A 19,762-nucleotide genomic window follows, 5' to 3' on the forward strand; every position below is an offset into this window, starting at 1 on the left:
ATTCGCCGATGGTTTGATTGGTATCCTTTCCTGTATCTCCATAAAGAGGGATTTTCTCTTCTCACTTTGATCATTGACCCAGCTCAAGAGCTGTCTGACCCACTTTTTTTTTTTTAACAACTACATATGTCATTGTTAATATACTTACCTTACTTAGAGGAAACATATCTCAATTTGCCCTTGTTACATTTTACTCACCATACTAGCTTATGTATCTAAACAATATTTATGTCATAAAAGAAATTTATTAGCATTTCTTATTTATGTTTTGCAAATAGTTTATGTAGTTTGGGAATAAATTATTCCTTAAATATTTGTAAAATTCATTTGTAAATTCATCTATTTCTTAGGAATTTTTCTTAGAAAACTTGTTTATGGTGTCTTCTGTTGCTTTGTCTCAGATAAGGTTATTTAAGTTGTCTATTTCCTCTTCTGTTAATCTGTTCTATTTATGCTTCGATATGTATATTCATCCATTTAGTTTAGGCTATCTGTTTTACTGGTAAATAATTGAGTAAAATAACTCCAAATAGATCAGTTAACTTCATCTATATTGATTCACCCTTTTCACTTTTGTTTCTGGTAATTTGGTTTTCCTTTGTAAATTAAATTAAGCAATGGTTTATCAATTTATTTTTTAAGTCAAACCAAACCTAGTTTTATTTGTTAGTTATTTAGATTATTTTTTCTTTCAATTTTAATCTCTCCCTTGATTTTTAACATTTCTATTTTAGTATTTAATTGAGGATTTTTAATTTCTTTTCTTTTTCTAAGGGGTTTTTTTTCTTAGTGACACACAATTAATTTTATGACCAATTCATTGATCTGATTTCTCTCCCTGTTAATTTTCCTCTAAGTACTGCTTTGGCTGCATTCCACATATCATGTCATGTTGTCTCATTGTTATTATTATTTTTAATGAAATTATTGTTTTTATGACTTTTTATGACTTTAGTCCACTCATTTTTGGGGGATTTGATTATTTAGTTTCTAGTTGTATATATATATATATATATATATATATATATATATATATATATATATATATATATATATATATATATATATACTTATGTATGTATGTATGCGTATATGTGTGTGTGCATGTATATGCATGTATGCATATACACACACATATATTTACACATATCAATACATATAATTATGTATGTGTATATGCACTGCATATGCATTTGTGAGTATGCTTACATGTACATATGTGCACATGCACATGCACATACATATATACATATACATGTGCATATATGCATATGTACATACACATACATATACATAAGTAAGTATTGAATTTGATTATGCAACATAGGAGACACTGGCACAGGACTGCTCAGCATGGCGTGCCCACATCAGAAAAGGTGCTGTGCCCTATGAGCAAAGCAGAATTGAGACAGCACAAAGGAAACATAGGATGTGCAAAATTGAAATAACCACCCCAAATTTTCACATAGACTATCTGTGTCCAACCTATGGTACCTAGCCCATATTGGTCTGATCAGCCACAGTCAGACACACTGAAATTTCACTTTATCATGGTGATGTCATTGTGGTCCTCTTCGAGAATGAAGGACAACGACTAACATATGCATATACGTACACACACACACATACACACACATATATATAAAATCTCCTTAACTCCTTATTTATTATATGGTTATACTTATCTAGCTTTTAGAGGGGAGTAGTAAGATCTCTTACTAGTATAGTTTTACTGTCTATTTCTTCCATAACTGATTAAATTTTTCCTTTAAAATTTTGAAAACTATGACATTGCACGCACACACACACATATGTATGCTTGCTATTGATATTATGTCATTGGCTAAGGCGTCATTTGTGTGGTTTCAAAGATGTAGTTTCCTGTTTATCTCTTAGGTCTAATTTTGTTTTTGCTTTGTCTGAAGTCCTGATTGCCACCCCTGCCTTTTTTTTTTTTTTTTACTTCATCTAAAGCACAATAGATTCTGCTCCAGTCCCTTACTTTAACTTTATATAATTCTGTTACAAGTATGTTGCTTGTAGAAAACATATTCTTGGATTCTGATTTCTAATCCAATATGCTATTCACATATTTTTATGTGTGCGTTCATCCCTTCCTTATACGTAGTTATGTATATTATGTTGTGATTATTAACTTATGATTATTTGATTATGATTTTTATTGTTATGATTATTAACTGTTTATTTACCTCTGTCCTCTTCTATTTATCCTTCTCTCTGTCTCTCTGTCTCTCTCCCTCTCTCTCTCCCCCTCTCCTCTGTCCCCACTCAAAGCTCAAAATCCTGACCACTACCTTCTTTGAGGACAGTCAGTGTATAGAGTGTTGAGCCTGGGGTCAGGAAGACTCATTTCCAAGTTCAAATCTGGCCTCAGGCACTTAACTGTTTGATGCTGCGCAAGTCACTTAGCACTGTTTGCCTCAGTTTCCTCATCTGTAAAATGTTCTAGAGAAGGAAATGGCAAACTACACCAATATCTTTGCCAAAAAGCATTCCTAAATGAGCTCATGAACAGTTGGATATGACTGAAAATGATTCAACAAGTACCTTCCTTTTTTTTCCATCCTCTTATCACCCCTCCTTTCTCTTTTCCCCTTTCCTTCTTACTTCCTTTATGTAAAATAGATTTCCATACTCCAGTGTGTATATCTATATAAATACCTTTCCCTCTTTGAACCAGTTTGGAAAAGAGTAAAATACAAGCACTACTCCCCCATTTTTCCTACACTGTAAGAGTGCTTCCTTGTTGTCTCTTACGTGACATAATTTCCCCCAGTCTTCCTCCCCTTTCGCCCTTCTCCTAGTGCCACATGACCATTGTAATAGCACACATTTCTGCAGCATTTCCAGGTTTTTAGTGCCCTTTCACACATTGTCTTATTTGATCCCCACAACAACCTTAGACTACAGGTGCTAATATTTGCCCATTCTTACAGATGAGAAAATAGAATTTTAGAAACATAAAGCTAAAAAGATCCTCTGTCACCTTGCAGATCAAATGCAAAATCCTCTGGTTTTTCAATCCCTTTGGAACTCAGCTTCTTCCTACCTTTTTTTTTTTTTTAATTTTTGCATTCTCCTCCCCTCTCTGTACTCTGTGACTCAGAATGTTGGCCTTCCTACTTTTCCTCACATGGCACACTTCATCTCCCTAACCTCTGCCTTTTCGCTGGCTGTCATGGGCTGCATCCTTATGTTTGTGTCCTGGTTTCTCTAACTTCCTGTAAGATTCAGCTAAAATTCCAGTGTTTAAAAAAAAGCATTGCCCATTTTCCTTTTCATCTCCATCATTGTTAGTGCCTTCTCTGTGGAATCACCTGATGTTAATTTGGTCCACATCTTGTTGGTAAATAGTTGTTTACATCTTATCTCTCCATTAAAAAATAAGCCCTTTGAAGACAGGGATTTTTTAACCTTGCTTTGTAATCCCAGCACTTACCACAGTGCCTGGCACATAATAAGCACTTAATAAATGCTTACTGCCTTGATTTAAGTGGTTTTCCAGGGTCATATGGCTAGCAGTTATCTGGGGTAAGATGTGTATCCATTACATTACCCTCAATGCCAAACTGTCTGAATTAGAGAGCAGAGACTAGAAAAAGAGAGAACAGGAGGAGGTTATTACAATATTCCTGATGAGAACTGATAAGCGCTTGAAGTGAGAGAGAATCTCAGTGAAGGAAGAGAATAGATTTGCAAACTTATTGGACATAAGAAGTAGTAAAAGGAAAAGATGTAGGATGAATTCAAGGCTGTGAACTTGGGTCCTTGAGGATACTGGCATTCATAACCAAGACTGGAAAGTTTAGAGTCAAGTGAAGTTTTAAGGAAAACATAATACATTCTGTTTTGTCAAAGCAGATGATAAGAAGGAGGTAATTTTGAAGCATATCCCAGGCAGAAAATCAGGATTGAAATAAAATAACCAACCAATAATATTTCTGTATAAGACAGAGTCATTAGATATAGTCTATATTCAACCCAAATAGTAACAACCAACCCCCGTCATTTAAGAGAAGAAAGCAATGATTGAGAAAGATGAAAAAAACATTAAGATGATTAGGAAAAAATCCTTGGAAGTGATTATAAGACCTCTGCTATCATTACAAAATGAATGAATCCCTTATCAGAAATAATAATGATATGCTGAAAATGATGTTTGGAATGTAGATAAATAAGAGAGTAACAAAGCCCAGAATGTGAGTAAGAAGCTGATCTTCCATAGGAAGCTTAATTCTCTTTGTGTTATTTTGCGATTATTCTTCTATTTACAAATATCCTGCAGTTAAAGTGGTTGGGGGAAGGAGAAGAATGGGAATTAAGAAGGGACAGGGGCTAGAAATAAAAACTGCCTGGTTAACACTCTCAGCATCATTTAATGCTAACGAGAGCCCAGGTAGTTATTTTATTTTTTTAAATCAGGAAAATATCCTCCATTCAATCTAGCACCTATCAATTAGTTGTGTAATAAAACCATGACACTCCTATGTTTATTCTTATTGCCCTGGATGAAGAGACATTCCTATTTAGTGAGATACTGCTGAATTCGCTTGTTTCTATGCGTGATGTCTTCATCTCTCACCTCCCTGAAGACTGTAACAATCAACCTTGAGGGAAGTCTGCCCTTGCTGATACTGTACATATTTTGTCTTTAAATGCAAACCTATGTCACATCAAATATTAACATGAGGAAAAAACATGATTTTGTTTAATTCTGCAGACCACCTCCAGTAAGCGAACTTGCACCAATAGGGACTCCAGTTGGTGTTATCAATGCAGCTGCCATCAATCAAAGTATTGTATATACTATTGTCTCAGGAAATGAAGATGGTAAGTCCATTTCAAGAGCTTGATGCTTATTAAATATCCAAAAACTCTAATTTTAAGGAAATCTAGAATATATAAAGAAAATATAAAATATCTGTGGATTTTAAATGTCACTTTGTACTGTATAATGATCCAAATTATTTTCTCTTCTTTTCATGGTTTTACATTAGGATATGACATATAATAATGAGCTCTTAGGATTACCAGTGAAGTCCCATAACATCCATAATTATTTGTTGATATATATATTATAGATAAAAAATAAATGCATTCATTCAACAGTATATGCATACAGGCACAAGAAAGGAGGCATGTTAGAGTGGATAGACAACCAAGCTTTGAATCAAGAAGACCTCAATATAAGTAATGTATGCCACATTGGATGGGCAGATTTTGTACCAAGTCGGTGTCCCCAGACAACTCTCAAAGACTACAAGGTGTTGATCTGTGTCAATTGGAGGAGTGTCTATATTGAGATTTCCCTACATGAATAAGATCACAGGGAACCAAACACAGGAACCCCTCCTCCATACACACAAACACAAGAACACACTCATAAAGGTACATGCTTAGATATAAGAGCATACTTTCATGTAACTCTTTGAAAGTTTTGCAAAATGCTTTTCATGCTTTATTATATCCTCTACTCCTCAAAAACAATTCTATGACGTAGGCATTATCATCATCTCCACTTTATAGGTGAGAAAACTGAGGCTGCAATTAGTGACTTCCCTAGGGTCATAGAGTAAATGTCTGAGACAGGATTCACCTGGGGTCTTCCCAACTCTCACCCTGCCTTTACACACATGCCTTCCCAGCTTCATTCCATAAAGCATCTTGGCACTGGTGCTGGACTGTGTTGTGCTTGGAGTCAGAAAGACCTGGACTTAAATCGTGCTTCAGATATTTACTAGGTGTCTGACCCTGGGCAAACCATTTAATCACCCTCACCCTCTGTTTCCTCATCTATAAATTACGGATAATGATTATACCTGCCTGTCATGGCAGTTGTGAAGATTCTGTCTGATACACAATGCAAAGTTCTTCATGCAAACCTTTCAATGCCATGTAAATGGTCATTATTATTGTACTGCCTCCTTTTGTATGCCCTAAGCTCCAGAAAAATAGGCATGATTAGAGTCACAGACTTAGGTGAGACCTTGGACTCTGTGGAGTTCAATGCCTCATTTTATAGGTAGAGAAACTGAGGCATAGAGAAGTCAAGCCATTTGTTCATGATGGCACAGAACATATATTGAAAGTGAGGCTTGAACTCAAGCCTTCCTAACTTGAAATCTAGTGTCCTCTCCCCTGCACCACTGAGCTCTCTCTTCTTTCCTTGATAACAACGTCCTTTGCATTTCCTGATTCATTTTCTGTGGCCAGTGTCCTTTCTCTTCTCTATTTTTTGATGTGTTGCTCATCTTGCAAAGTCCAAGTCCAATACCACCCTTTCTATGGAGCCTTCCTTAGCCCCTCAGTTGAAAGGAACTCCCAGTCTGTGGAACTTTTGGAACCAGCCAAATACCTCTTCATTTAGACATGTTCACGTTCCACATTACATGTATTTTATGCTGCATAAGCAGGGTCATGGGATCCTAAATGTAAAAACTGAAAATATTTTAGAGGTCATCTAGTCTAATCACAACATTTTACAGATGAGGAAGCTGAGGCTTGACTATATCTTCTTCTTGATCACACTGTACACTTCTTGAATGTAGAGATACATGTATACTACTGTATTTTCACATACATATGTATGCATTTGCATATGTGTACATCCCATTCCCACATATGCACATGCTGATAATTTATTATAATTCAGGAAATATAAGCACATCATTATGGTTTCTTCCTGCACTGCTGCAGATCTGTCACTCTCTCACTTAGTTTCTGAGAGTCTGGGGAAAGAGACAAGAATATTTCTGTCCCTCAATCAACTGGGTGATGAGAGCTTTGAACTGATGACACAGCCAGAATCTGCCTCTGCACCTATTCTCAAAGCCTTCTGAATTTGTCAAGATATAAGCAGACTCAGGCTTCTAAGGTCACCCCCACACCACATAGAGAAATCAGACTTTTCTGTACGGTGTCATACAAGCTGTGCATGTGCTATCCCAACTTAGAAAACTGTAATAAATAGAATTTTGACCCATCAAGCAGCCATATTTGCATAGATCATGGAGCTATTGAACTTTCTTATGAGGAACAAAAAATGTTTCTGTTAGATTTTAAAACCTGAAATTTTTCTGAAAAAAAAAATCTTGCAAGGATCAGTGATTTTGTTGATATGTGTGGCCCCTCCTCTTATATAAAGTGCAACCCATTTACATCTTAGTGGATGCTTTTTGATAGTTACTGTGGCCTATAGGTATATCCTCCTCTGGCCAACCAGCTAATTAGTCTCTCCAAACTTAGTTGTGCTGATCCTTGATAACAGATATACTGTCTGCCAGAGCCTTGGTCCCATTCCAACAATAGAAGCTTCCAGAAGTTCAGTCACCTTCTCCATAATGAGGTACTGAAGGAGGACTTGAGCAAAAAAAAAGTAAGACTATTAAATAGGGAATTTATTTCAATTCATTTGTAAAAAATATATATGGACCTGGACTGATATTTTAAAGTGATTTTCTTTTAAATTATATTAAATACATAAGTGGAAGTACATCTCTTCTTTTTGGGAAGAGTATAAATTGTTTATTCTATATTCTTCCACATTATAATACTGGCCTACATTTTTTTTACACCCTGAAGTCCAATTCATTCTCTCTCTCTCTCTCTCTCTCTCTCTCTCTCTCTCTCTCTCTCTCTCTCTCTCTCTCTCTCTCTCTCTCTCTTCTCTCTCTCTCCCTCCCTCTCTCTCACACTCTCTCCTTTTCTGTTTCTCTTCTCTCTGTGTCTGCCTCTCCTTTTCTGTTTGTGTCTCTCTGTTTCTCTTTCTCTCTGTGTCTCTATGTCTGTCTCTCTCTGTCTCTGTCTCTCTCTGTGTGTCTTTCTCTCTCCTCCCTCCCTCCTTCCCTTTCCCTCTCCATTCTCTTACATTCTCTTTTCTTCCCCCTCTCTTTGCTATGCCTCTCCCCTCTTTTCCGTGGGCATTGTCCATGATTTATGATTTCATCAGTGTGGGGAACTCCAGTAAGAAAGTAGGATTTGTCCTCCATTGAAGCGAATCAACAACTCATTTATAATTCAAATTCTTAGTTGCCTAAAGACATGAAAAGGTTAAATGATTTGCCTAGGGTGAGTCACACCATTACTACACATCAGATACAGGATTTGAAATGAGGTCTATCTGATTCTAAGTCTAGCCTTCTGTCTGCCAAGTCTTGTTTCTCATAAGGAAAATTTTCTTTGTTCCCATCCTTCCATAAAGACATTTATTTTGTACACTCTTGAAACTTTTTAAGCACCTCCTGTGTATAAGTGTACAGTGCAAGGCCAAGTCAGTCAGTCAGTCAACAAACATTTATTAAGTGCTTGTTATGTATTCAGAAAATGTTAAACACAGGAAATACAAATAAAAGCAGAAAGATAGCATTTACCTTCAATGAGCTTATATTCTAATGAAAAATTATAGCACATTAAAAAAAGGAGATTAAAAAGGGGGAAAGGAAAAGGTATGATGGGTCTGGTACAGGGGCACAATAGAAAAAGTGTGGAATTAAGAGTGCAAGTGTTCAGAGAAAGATGATGTAGTTGGCCTGGGTACTCTCTTTAAAATGAAGACTTTGGAAGAAACCAGCCTATCAGAGAGATGCCATGTGGTACTTCCAGTGTGAGAAATCCAGGGTGAAATGAACCTCCAGAGTGAAGGGTTTTCTACATCATGGAAGAGTAGGTCCAAAGAGTTAGGAGGGCCATCTATACAGGGAGGAAGGTTCTAGAGATAACACCAATCTGTGAGAAGGGTGTAATGTTGTGAATTGACTTAAGAGTCAGAGCCTGAGTGCCCATCCTTCCTGCTCCTTAATTTCTTTCCCTCACTTAAACATCATACTGAAAATCTGGGAGCCAAGTATCAGTTTTATGCTGAATCAAAGAGTTTTACCTAGAAGGGAGTTGTTCAGTTCCCTTGTTTTATCCATGAGGAAACTGAAGTCTCAGTAGGCTGTGTGACATGCCCATAGTTATAAGGCAGTAAGTGATGGAGCTGAAATTTAAACCCCCAGGTCTCTAGTTTGTCAGCTAGAAGTAAAATAAAGAAATAATGTCAGAATCACAGTGAAGAAACTCACCTTTGGTTGAAATCAAGACCTAACAGTTTTCCTTTATATTCCAGATCACTTTGGGATTAATAATGTCACAGGTGTGATCTATGTCAAGTCACTTCTTGATTATGAAACAAAAACAAGCTATGTGCTCCGAGTCCAGGCCGATTCCTTGGAAGTGGTTCTGGCCAATCTGCGTGTCCCTTCCAAAAGTAAGTCATTTTTATTTCTTCTCCAATACTTCCATACTCAAGTCCATTTTAATTCTTAAATATGAATAAGGAAAGTTAGAACTAACTACTTTATCTTGGTAACTGAAGAAATCCAGAATATATTTTTGATAACTACCACTGAAAATGCTGACAGAAGAAGACAACTGTTTCCTAGTCTACAGCCCACAAGTGCAATTGGTCTAAGCCTCTAATGCATAATTGAGATTGAGAAGTCCTTCATACATAGTGACTCATACTCATGCTTTCATCATGAGAAGCAGGTAAGGATCATGTCCACCATGTTCTTGATTTGGATACTGAGGCTAAGACAGGTTACAAAGACCTGTCACAAAGATAGTAAGTGCCTAAGGCAGAAAATAAACCCAGGTTTCCTGACCAGATGTATGACTAGCTGACCCAATGAATGGCTGGGCATGGAGATGAGAAGACCTGAGTGCAAATCCAGTTTTAGACACTTACTAGTTGTGTGATCCTGAGCAAATAACATTTTGCTTCAGTTTCCTCACCTGTTATAAGGGGATAATAATAATACCTATCTACCAAAGTTGTGATGAAGATCAAATGAGATGATATTTATAGAATATTTTCAAATTCCAAAATGCTATATAAATATTAGTAGTGGATTATTGGAACTATGTCTCTTTTTAGATCCCATCCTCTCTTCAATCAAAATTTGTTGTATCTTTTGGAAGTCTTAGAGTACAAATCATAGTAGTCATAATAATTTCAGTGGTAGTAATAGTGTTACTAGCAGTAGTAGTCCGTCATAGTAGTTGTAGTGACAGTTGTGGTAGAAGTAATGGCAATACTTCTATTACTACTACTACTACTACTACTACTACTACTACTACTGCTGCTGCTGCTGCTGCTACTACTACTACTCCTCTAAGACACCCAGGACATAAGACAATTTTGATTGAAGAGAGCTTAGAATCTAAGAAATAACATAATTCTCAGCACATAGCAGATACTTAACAAATATTGCTAATTAAATGACAACTAGTATGGTCAAGCTAGAGGTCTTCAAGAAGTTAGAGTGCCCCTTCTCAGGTATGTTGTAATGCTTTGCTTTGTTTGTTTGTTTGTTTGTTTGTTTTCCTCCACTTTGTGGCTTTGATTAAAAAGCTATTCAAGTCTTGGTTAGTTCTAGAACTGTGATTCTGAGGTCTGGAAACAAAGGCAATGAGAGCTGGGAATCTATAGGGAGCCAGAGTTGGAGTGGAGAAGACATCTCGGACTCAAGGTCTAGATATTCTGGTGAGGAGGGGGATGGAGGTCCAGAGACGCCAGCAACAAGGATCTGAACATGATGGGGGGACCTTTAAAAGACAAGACCTAATTATGTCATGGTGACAGTGGAAGCATCTGAAAATACCTGTGCAGTTAGACATACCGTATTCTATGTAATCACAGAATTATGGGCTCAGATTGAGAAAGAACCTTACAGGTCATCTAGTCTCTCTTCTACATATTATAAATTAATACAAAGGCCTAGAGAGGGTAAATGACAATTATTATTACTTTTAATAATAGTTAGTATTTATATGGTAGCTTAAGATTTATAAAATGCTTTATATGTGCTAACCTATTTGAATCCCCACAACCATCTTGTGAGGTAGCTATTATTATACTCATTTCATAAATGAAGAAACTAAGACAAAAGGAGATGAAGCAACTTAGCCAAAGTCACACAACAAATGCCTGGGACAGGATTTGAACTCAGGTCTTTTGACCCTGTGATCAGGGAATGAGATTAGCTAGCCTTGGATGGACTACCAAGACATGTGATGTCTTCCAGAACAAGCTATTTTCAGCAGCCCTCAGAAAAGGGAAGGAATATGAAATAGAGATGTAAAAAGAGGTTCGCAATAATAAAATTTCAGAAAGCATAACCAAAAAAATGGGAGAGGGTTATAGTGACTGGGGAAGGCTAGGTCTTAGTTTAGTGTGTGTTATATTTGCTACTTATTCCACTCTCTATTTCTTAACCCCATCCTTGATAGCCCAGGAATGAGTGATTCAGTCATTAAATTGAAGATGGTCCAACCTTGTGGTAAAGTGTACCACTGGAGAGGAGTGTAATGGTCACAAGGAAAGAGGAAAGGCATGAGGAGGCAACAGGAAAGGTGGTGGAGGAAAGAAGAAACTTCCTCCTGCCTTTATCATTGTGTCAAAATCTGGGTCAGAACTCCAGCTTACTCATGTTAACTCAATCTTTTGTGGATTTTTGTTGTTCATTTGTTTCAGTCATGCCTGGCTCTTCATTGACCTATTTGGGGTTTTCTTGGCAAAGATATGGGAGTGGTTTATCATTTCCTTCTCAGCTCATTTTATAGAGGAAGAAACAGAGGCAAACAGACTTGTCTAGAGTCACACAGCTAGTAAGTGCATGAGACTGGATTGGAATTCAGGTTCTGACTCTTAACTGTCGCAAAAAACATACGTAAAGTGCTTATGTAAATACTGGTTGTTCAGTTATGTCTGACTCTTCATTTGGGGTTTTCTTGACAAAGATACTGGAATGGTTTGCCATTCCCTTCTCCAGCTCATTTTATCAGTGAGGAACTGAGGCAAACAGGGTTAAGTGACTTGCCCTGGGTCACATAGCTAGTAAATGTCTAAAGCCAGATTCAAACTCATGAAGAAGCTTCCTGATTCCAAGTCCAGTATCCTACTCACCATGCCACTTAGTTGCCCAATCCTGGTTCCTGAAAAAATATCCAGTCCAATGTCCCACACTGACACATCCATTGCCTGTCTGAATTCTTCTTCATGTGTTAAAAGCAAAGTGTGGAAGCATCCACCCACTAAAGAGAAGCAAGGAATTTAGTTCTGGCCTCTGGAGTGAATGGAGGAAATAACTGGTAGATGGGAATAGACCATGGCTCCTACTGGTTTCACAGAATCCAACCATCCACAAGCATTTATTTACCTAGTCTCTAGTGTGGTAAGAGTGCTGCAGAGGATTCAAAGATGGATAAGAAATGAGTCCCAGTCTTTCACGACTGGGCAGATTACTAAGGTGGTTAGAGCATGTTTCCAAGATGATATTACTTTAAAAAAAAGTAAATGTATAGAAGAGAGGGATGGAGGAATAGTAAAGGTTTAAGGGAGAAGGAGGAGACTTTTTATTTCATGTAATCAAGGAAAGTTGCAGTGAGAAGGTGGCATAAAGCAAAACCTTGAAAATGGGGAGGATTTCAGAAGGCTGAGATAGTTGGAGACCATTATCCTAGGCATGACCAATGGTGTGAGATGAGGCATTGGCGCAAGGCAGCCCACATTCCCTAAAACTGGCTATGGCAAAGATAACGAGAAGGAAAGTGGTATGAGACAAGGTTAGGGTGAGACAAGGGTGATAGACTGTGTCCAAAGTGTAGGTAGCCTTGAGTGACAAGCTCATGGGAAGAATTCATGCTATATTCCCTTTCATTGGAGGTTTTCCATCAGTGCAGAGACATGAGCAGAGTGGATCCTTATATGGATTTATCTGGAAGAGGAGCATAGGATAGAATGGAAGAAATAGATAAGAGACTTAGGAAGTTACTGCATGCATTCCAAGAGCTAAATGTTTGGTGAAATAAACAACCTAACAATCCATCAACAAGCAATTTTTCAGTAACTATTTATGCATCAGGCACCATGCTAAGAACTATGCTAAAAAAGTGTGGAGGGAGAAGCAGCCTCTTCTCTCAGGGAGATTGTGTTCTGCTGGGTGGAACTATATGATATACCACAAAGGAAATACAGACCAAAAAGAGAGATAAATGCCAAGGGTTTTCAGGGGAGTTGGCTTCACTAACCATTGACAGGGTTGGAAAAGTTCTCTTTTGTTGGACTTTGAAAGGGATTCTATGAGACCATGACATTACATTCAAATTATAAAGCATTAAGAGGGATCAACGAGGGAATGTGTCCATGCCAAAAATTTACTGAATTAGCCATATGGGCAAACTTATCAGGGGTCAACTTTGGATGAATATAGGAAGTGACCACACAAGATACAGGTATAGAGTGAAGATATCGATTACAGGAATATATAAGGATAGGTGTCACCCAGCGGACCCATCAACCATGAGTTCAGTTTTTGTCAGATCCTGGCCAGCAGCCCAAATAGTCATACACACAGGTCCCAGATGTTCTGATTGATGAGTACTTGGGATAGCTTATCAATAAACACCTAGAAATGAATAGCAACATCTGGCACCACAAGGGTTTCATATGCTCCCCCTCTGGAGCTAGGCTGAAAAATATTGACACAATTGCCTGGACTACTTCCCACAGGATAGAGGTATAAGGATGACTAGTCTGCACCCTGATGATACTTTAGCATTTTTCCAAACTCAAATTCTTCCTGACTATCTGAAAACAATAGGTTGAGAATAGGGGCAGAATAGGGGCAGAGTAAGAGCTGGCAACTGTGCATATCAGTCCTTTTTCTGGTCATAAAGCCAGGAGCTGTGCCTGGTACATAGTAAGTACTTAATAAATCCTTGTTAAATGAATAGATGGAGAGAATGAATGATGGAGGCTAATTCACAGAGAAAAGAAGGGAGAAAAAAGCAAAACTCAAGATAGGAGTATGTGACTATCAAATGGACTGTTAATGAAGTTCATTCAGGATTTGGATTTTCCAAGTTTATTCACAGGCCAGGAAGAAATGAGCTGTCCATCACAAATATCATTAATGAAAGAGTGTCACCTAATACATCAAGTAATTGTATAAAGGAAAAATTAACTTATTTGCAAAAAAAAAAAATAGAAAATAAAAACAGCACAAAATTTCAACACTGTGAATGGAATATGATCACTCAAACAGATAGACAAGGAAAAAAAAAGTTAGACATTTGAACAGAGTGCTGGAGAAAGTAAAGTTGATAGGTATACAGAGAGAACACTGATTTGAAAAAAGAGAGGGTATACGTTTGTTCTGCCACATTTGTGAAAATATTGTGTTTAGGTCAAAGACAAATTTAAATCGCTACAATTATGCGCCATATTGTGTCAAAATGATTATCAAAAATGAAAATATTACCAAAATATATAGGCCCATGTAAACAATAAACACAACCTGTGGGATCCTGGTTGATTTAAAGAACAAACTATTTAAAAAACAATAAATGATAATGAAAATGATTAAAGCGCAAATGTAGAATGTGAACGTTTATGGTAAGTAGCCCAAGCAATACTCAGAGGCAAATGTTTATTCCTAAACATTTATGGTAGCAAGAAAGAAAATGAGAAAATTAATGAGTTCAATTTGTAGTTAAATAAACTAGAAAATGAACATATGACTATATCAAAAGCAAGCAGAAATAAGTGTTGAATTCAAGTAAAAGAGGATAGGAATGTGACAGATAATAAAAGAATAGTTACAATTACAAATAATGAAAGTGGTTTTAAATTATCAATGGAATTGATAATTAGTAAACAAAGAAAAAGAAATATGAAATGACCAAAATCAAAAATGAAAAAGGAGAAATCCCAAGAATGAAAAATAATATTTTTAAAACTATAAGATAGTTACATTGATGTATATATCAATAAAAGGAAATTAGTGACTTAAATATGCACTTGTTTAAAAATACAAACTATGTAACAACAAAATCTTCAGAAAATTCATAACCAAAATAAACCAATTTCAGAACTATTTAGCAGACTACTCAATGAACTTCCGAATAAAAACTGTCATGATCAAATGAACTCACATTTATACCACTGCAAATATTAAGATGTTACAAAAAACATTTTCTAAAACAACCATAATACTTGGCACCAAATCTGGCAAAGATGTTTTAGAAAATGGAAGCTTTCTGCCAATAAAATTAATGGACATTGCCGCAAAACTGTTAAGTAAAATGGTGGGGAAGGGATGTGAACGAGACCATTTATTTTAAATATCTGACTGTCTTTACCTTTTCACAAGAAACTTAATAAGGTTGTAACACCTCAACTCTGCTCACTACCAGGATTCTCTTCAACTAAAGATCTTGGCTGGTAATAATTAATAGAGCACTTAGTAGACTGAACCCCACTAAATAAATACACAAATTTTGCTCAAGACAAAGAGATATCTGATGAGGACTACTGAGCACATGTACTATCAAGGGAAATCTAGGAATTTGTAGTGCAGAACAAATTTGTAAACCTATTAATATGGCTCTAATAAGAATATTAAATATTAATGAGATTATTAAATATGAAACATAATAAATGCCTTATTTTTATTAATGTGATTTTAAATAGAGAGCTTAGAATCAATTGAGCAAAGTAAGATATTAAGCCTGGAGAAGAGAAACATTAAGCATGACTTGATAACTGTTTTTAAGTAGTTTTAGGATTGTCATATGGATAAGGATTTAACTTGTTTAATTCAGATTCAATGGGCAGAACCAATAGTAATAAATGTAAGGAAAAGATGGACAGAACTTGCTATAACATTTGAGCTATCCCACAGTGCAAAGGGCTTCCTTGGCAAGTCATTGGGTTCCTCTTTCTTAGAATTATTGAAATTTAGTCTATACAATACCTTGGGTAACAAGAATCGTGATATCCCCACTCTTTGAGGCTTTCGCATATTACGTTTACATGTATAAAAGATATTATGAGGATTTCAAGAGTTGTCTCTTTTCTACCACCTCAAGTTTCCGCTACTTGTGCTCCCCAATTTTTGAGGGGTCAATAACTAAGATTCTAGTTCTATTTAATTGTTTAGTATTGGATGGAGAAATATTTACAACAAAGTCACATCAAGAACAAACAGAAATATTTGACACAACATCTCAGGTCTATAATCCTCTCCGAAACCATTTAGTCTCTGAGTGGGCTTTTAGAAATCCAGTTTACTTTATTTCCTATACAGTATCATTGTTGAGGTCTACTAATGTAATGCCACAACCTTTGCTTTGCCTTCTGGGCAGATACAGCATGCAAACCGGAATCATGGCTTCTGAAATCCCTATAGCTGAAGTTACTGTGTTGTGAACTCAATTTCCTCCACCTAGAAATTAGAGGAAAAATTAACAAGACTAAAATTCCTTCTCATTTCTGAAGATCACGTGGCCTAAGGTGGAGGAAGTGACTTTTGACTTCCCCCTTCACTGCACTGTGTTACCTGCTGTGAATAAATGAGTCCTTCCCCTAGACACAAAGAAAGAGGTAGGATGTGCTCAGTCAGTTTTCAAAATGAGACATTTCTGGCTTGGCAAGTCAATTAGAAGAGTCTATTCTCAATCACATAGTAGGTCAATGCAGATTGTCATATATCTAACAGTTTTTTTGTCTCTCCAATACCAACTACTGAACCAGTGGACTCCAATACCATTTTAGGTGATCCAGGAATGTACCAAGCCCCGTTGTCCTTTGTCATATAAATGGATATGGAGTTTTGTGGTTACTTAGAGATCTGTTCCTGAGAAACTTTTCATCTCTGATATTCTGTGGTTCCATAATCAGAAGTTTGAAAGGACCAAAGATGATAATAGTGGGGGACCAGTTAAAGAGATATCAGTGCTTTGCCTGGAGAAAAGAAGGTGTGTCAGAATCATACCAACTATATTCAATTGTTTGAAGAATCATCCTGTTAAATAGTGATTAAAGTTGTTCTTCTTGACCCTGGTTAATGGTGGGAGGAGGTGGATGTTACAAAATGGCAGTTTTCAGCACAACACAAATAGATGCTTTCTTACAGTTACAACTGTCTAAAGTAAGAGGGATTTCTTCAAGGAGCTCACATTCTAAGAACGGGAACAACATGCAAGCATCTCCAAAGATAGTGACTTCTCCTTCACCAGACATCTTCAGGCTTCTAGAGGCTGAATGGGTTCCATGTCTCTGAGATATTATATAGGGGTGTTCTGGGCCAGGCTTCACTCAGGTGGGTCTGCTGGCTCAGTCTTTCAATTGGAACAATAGTAATAATTATAATAACTAATATTTATATGTCATTTTCATGTTAGAAAAATCACTTTACATGCATTATCTCATTTGATCTCAACAACCCTGTGTAGGCACTCTTACTGTATGCATATTTTATACATGAGGGTTGTGTGATTAGTATTTACAAATTTAGTAGGTGATTAACGAGGGTCACTGTGGCTAAATGTGAACCACCTGGCAACCAACCCAGTGATGAGCCTGTGTAAACTTGGCAAGACTTACCCTACAACAGTGGGTACATGGTCTATCACTGGGTTTAAACTTGAGGATTTCCCAACTTTGTAATGTGTAGGAAGGCTTGCATTCATGTCCTTTTAAAAATAAGTTTGGTTTCTTTAAATCAATGTTTTCATTTTCTTACATCAAAAGTTATCTCCAGAATCCTTCCTTTTTCTCCTCCCAGAGAGTACCCCCACATAATACATAGTATCTTTTTAAAAGATCAGTTCATTGACAAAGTTCGGAAACATGTACAGTGTGTAGTACCTGCAGACTTCTCACTCCCATATAAGGATCAGTTTATTGTGTTCGATCTTTATTATTTAATTACATTCCCTTTTTGTTGTTGTCATTTTTGTGTTTTTTTCTTTCCATTTCCATTGTTGTAGTCAACATGTAAATTGTTTTCTTTGCTCTGCTGACATCACACTGCATCAAATCATGTAGAACTTCCTATTGCCTCCATTGCTCTATCCTTCTGAAATCTACCATCACTTCTACGATCCAATGATGCATCAAAGGAAGTTAATAATGAAGACAATGGTAATACCATCTAGATGAACATATTGAATACAAGACCCATCACATCAAAAGATTGTTTAAAGTGATAAAGTGATACTTTAGAGTGATACTTATGGGGAAAATGCATTTTTTATAGAAAGGGAATAATTGAAAAGGAGAGAAAGGAGGACTCTTACAGAGAGATCTAATCTTCACCATATAGTATATTTATCTACATTATTTGATACTAAGGACACACATTAAAAGATCACAGGTATGTAAAATGCCCAACGATTGTTACCTTGACATCTAGTTTCATTGAATAAAAATAATTGTTTCATAGATCATAGAAACATACAATTAAGTCAGAAGTGACCTCAGAGAACATGTGGCCAACATCCTTCATTTTACAGAAGAGAAAAATGGAACCCAGAAAATTATAGTGATAAGTTCACTGGCAATAAATGGAAAGTCTGGGATTTGAACACACATGCTTAGAATAGAGATCATTTGCTAAATGCAGTTTTTATCACTTATCAATGATGAAAATACATTTATCTTTAGGATGGAATTAATCTTTTGTGTATACATATATATGTATATTTTTAAATCCAAAAAACTCCAAATTCCACTTATTACTCAAAAATGAAAGCTGACGTTAAGGCAAAAGAGAGAACAACTCCATTCATGGAAGCAAAGAACAATTGGCAAGACTCAGGACTTATCCTTTCGTGTAGATCATAAGTGTAAAATACGAAACTTGGTTTGCTTAAGTAATAAGGCAGAATGTCTTGGTCCTTTATGATATGAAAACGTTCATTGCTCCTTCATTCCTGATGTGAAATTTAAAACCTCAGGATTTCAAATGCAATGTAATTTATTAATGACAATGAAAGCGCTGGAATCAAGGCATAGTCCATTAGCCAAAAAATAATTAGCTGAAATTGTTTGCTATGGAAACAGAGGTTAATTCATTAATTTTCTAATCATGTTTTCCTGCTTTGCAATGAGGTCTCATTTATTTAGTCTCTTATTTTGACACATATGTAACCATGGGAATGAGAACACAATGTGCTCTGGGAAGAAGGCTAGTGCTTAACTAGAATTTCTTTCAGGGGAGTCTTCTCATCTAACTACTTTTGAGCTAAAAAAAAAAAAGATCATTTCACAGTATTTTATTTTGATTTTATTTATTTTTTATTGGTATTATTTAAACCTCAGTCATTGCCCAATTACTCCCAAACACTGAACCCATCCATGGAGAGGGGGAAAAAAACAAAATCAGCTTATAAAGCTTTTCACAACCTGGCCACCTTTTCCTTCTTTACCAACTTTCTTACATTCTACTGCCCTTCATTTATTCTCCAGCAACATTGGGCTCTTCTCATGCAATACTTTATCTCCTACCTCCATGCCTTTGGTCTGGTTGATCCCCATGCCCAGAATGCACTCCATCCCAGTGTCTGACTTCCTCTTAGATTCATCTCCAGCACCATCTCTTCCAAGAGGCCTTTCCTGATGTCCTCTCTTGCTAGTTTCATCCTTTCTTCTACTCTGTATTTATTTGTCTGTTTATTAGTTCTGATTTATATATGTTGTCTCCTCCATTAGAAAGTAAACTCCCTTAGGAAAGGAACATTGCTACTTTTTGCCTTGTATCTCCATTGCTTAGCTAAGTGCTTGGCACTTAGTAAGTACTAAATATTGATTGAATGATTGATAAGAAGATCAAGACAGTCATTATATGAAAGCAGCACTGCATACCCATAGACAACTCTACTTAGAAGAAGGAAATATACATGCCACCTGCTCCCT

General features: G+C 36.4%; 1 protein-coding gene across 2 annotated transcripts in view; it reads left to right on the plus strand.

Moving 5' to 3' along the window:
• The window catches only part of PCDH15 (protocadherin related 15), a 2,324,555-nt gene that overhangs the window by 2,183,397 nt on the left and 121,396 nt on the right, over positions 1–19,762 (plus strand). For both annotated transcript variants that reach the window (XM_072628920.1, XM_072628919.1), the window contains 2 exons: positions 4,742–4,851; positions 9,128–9,268. In XM_072628920.1, coding sequence (XP_072485021.1) covers positions 4,742–4,851; positions 9,128–9,268 — 251 coding nt within the window. The remainder of the gene's footprint in view (positions 1–4,741; positions 4,852–9,127; positions 9,269–19,762) is intronic.

The sequence above is a fragment of the Notamacropus eugenii genome, chromosome 1 (genome assembly GCF_028372415.1).
Source record: "Notamacropus eugenii isolate mMacEug1 chromosome 1, mMacEug1.pri_v2, whole genome shotgun sequence".
Classification (NCBI taxonomy): domain Eukaryota; kingdom Metazoa; phylum Chordata; class Mammalia; order Diprotodontia; family Macropodidae; genus Notamacropus; species Notamacropus eugenii.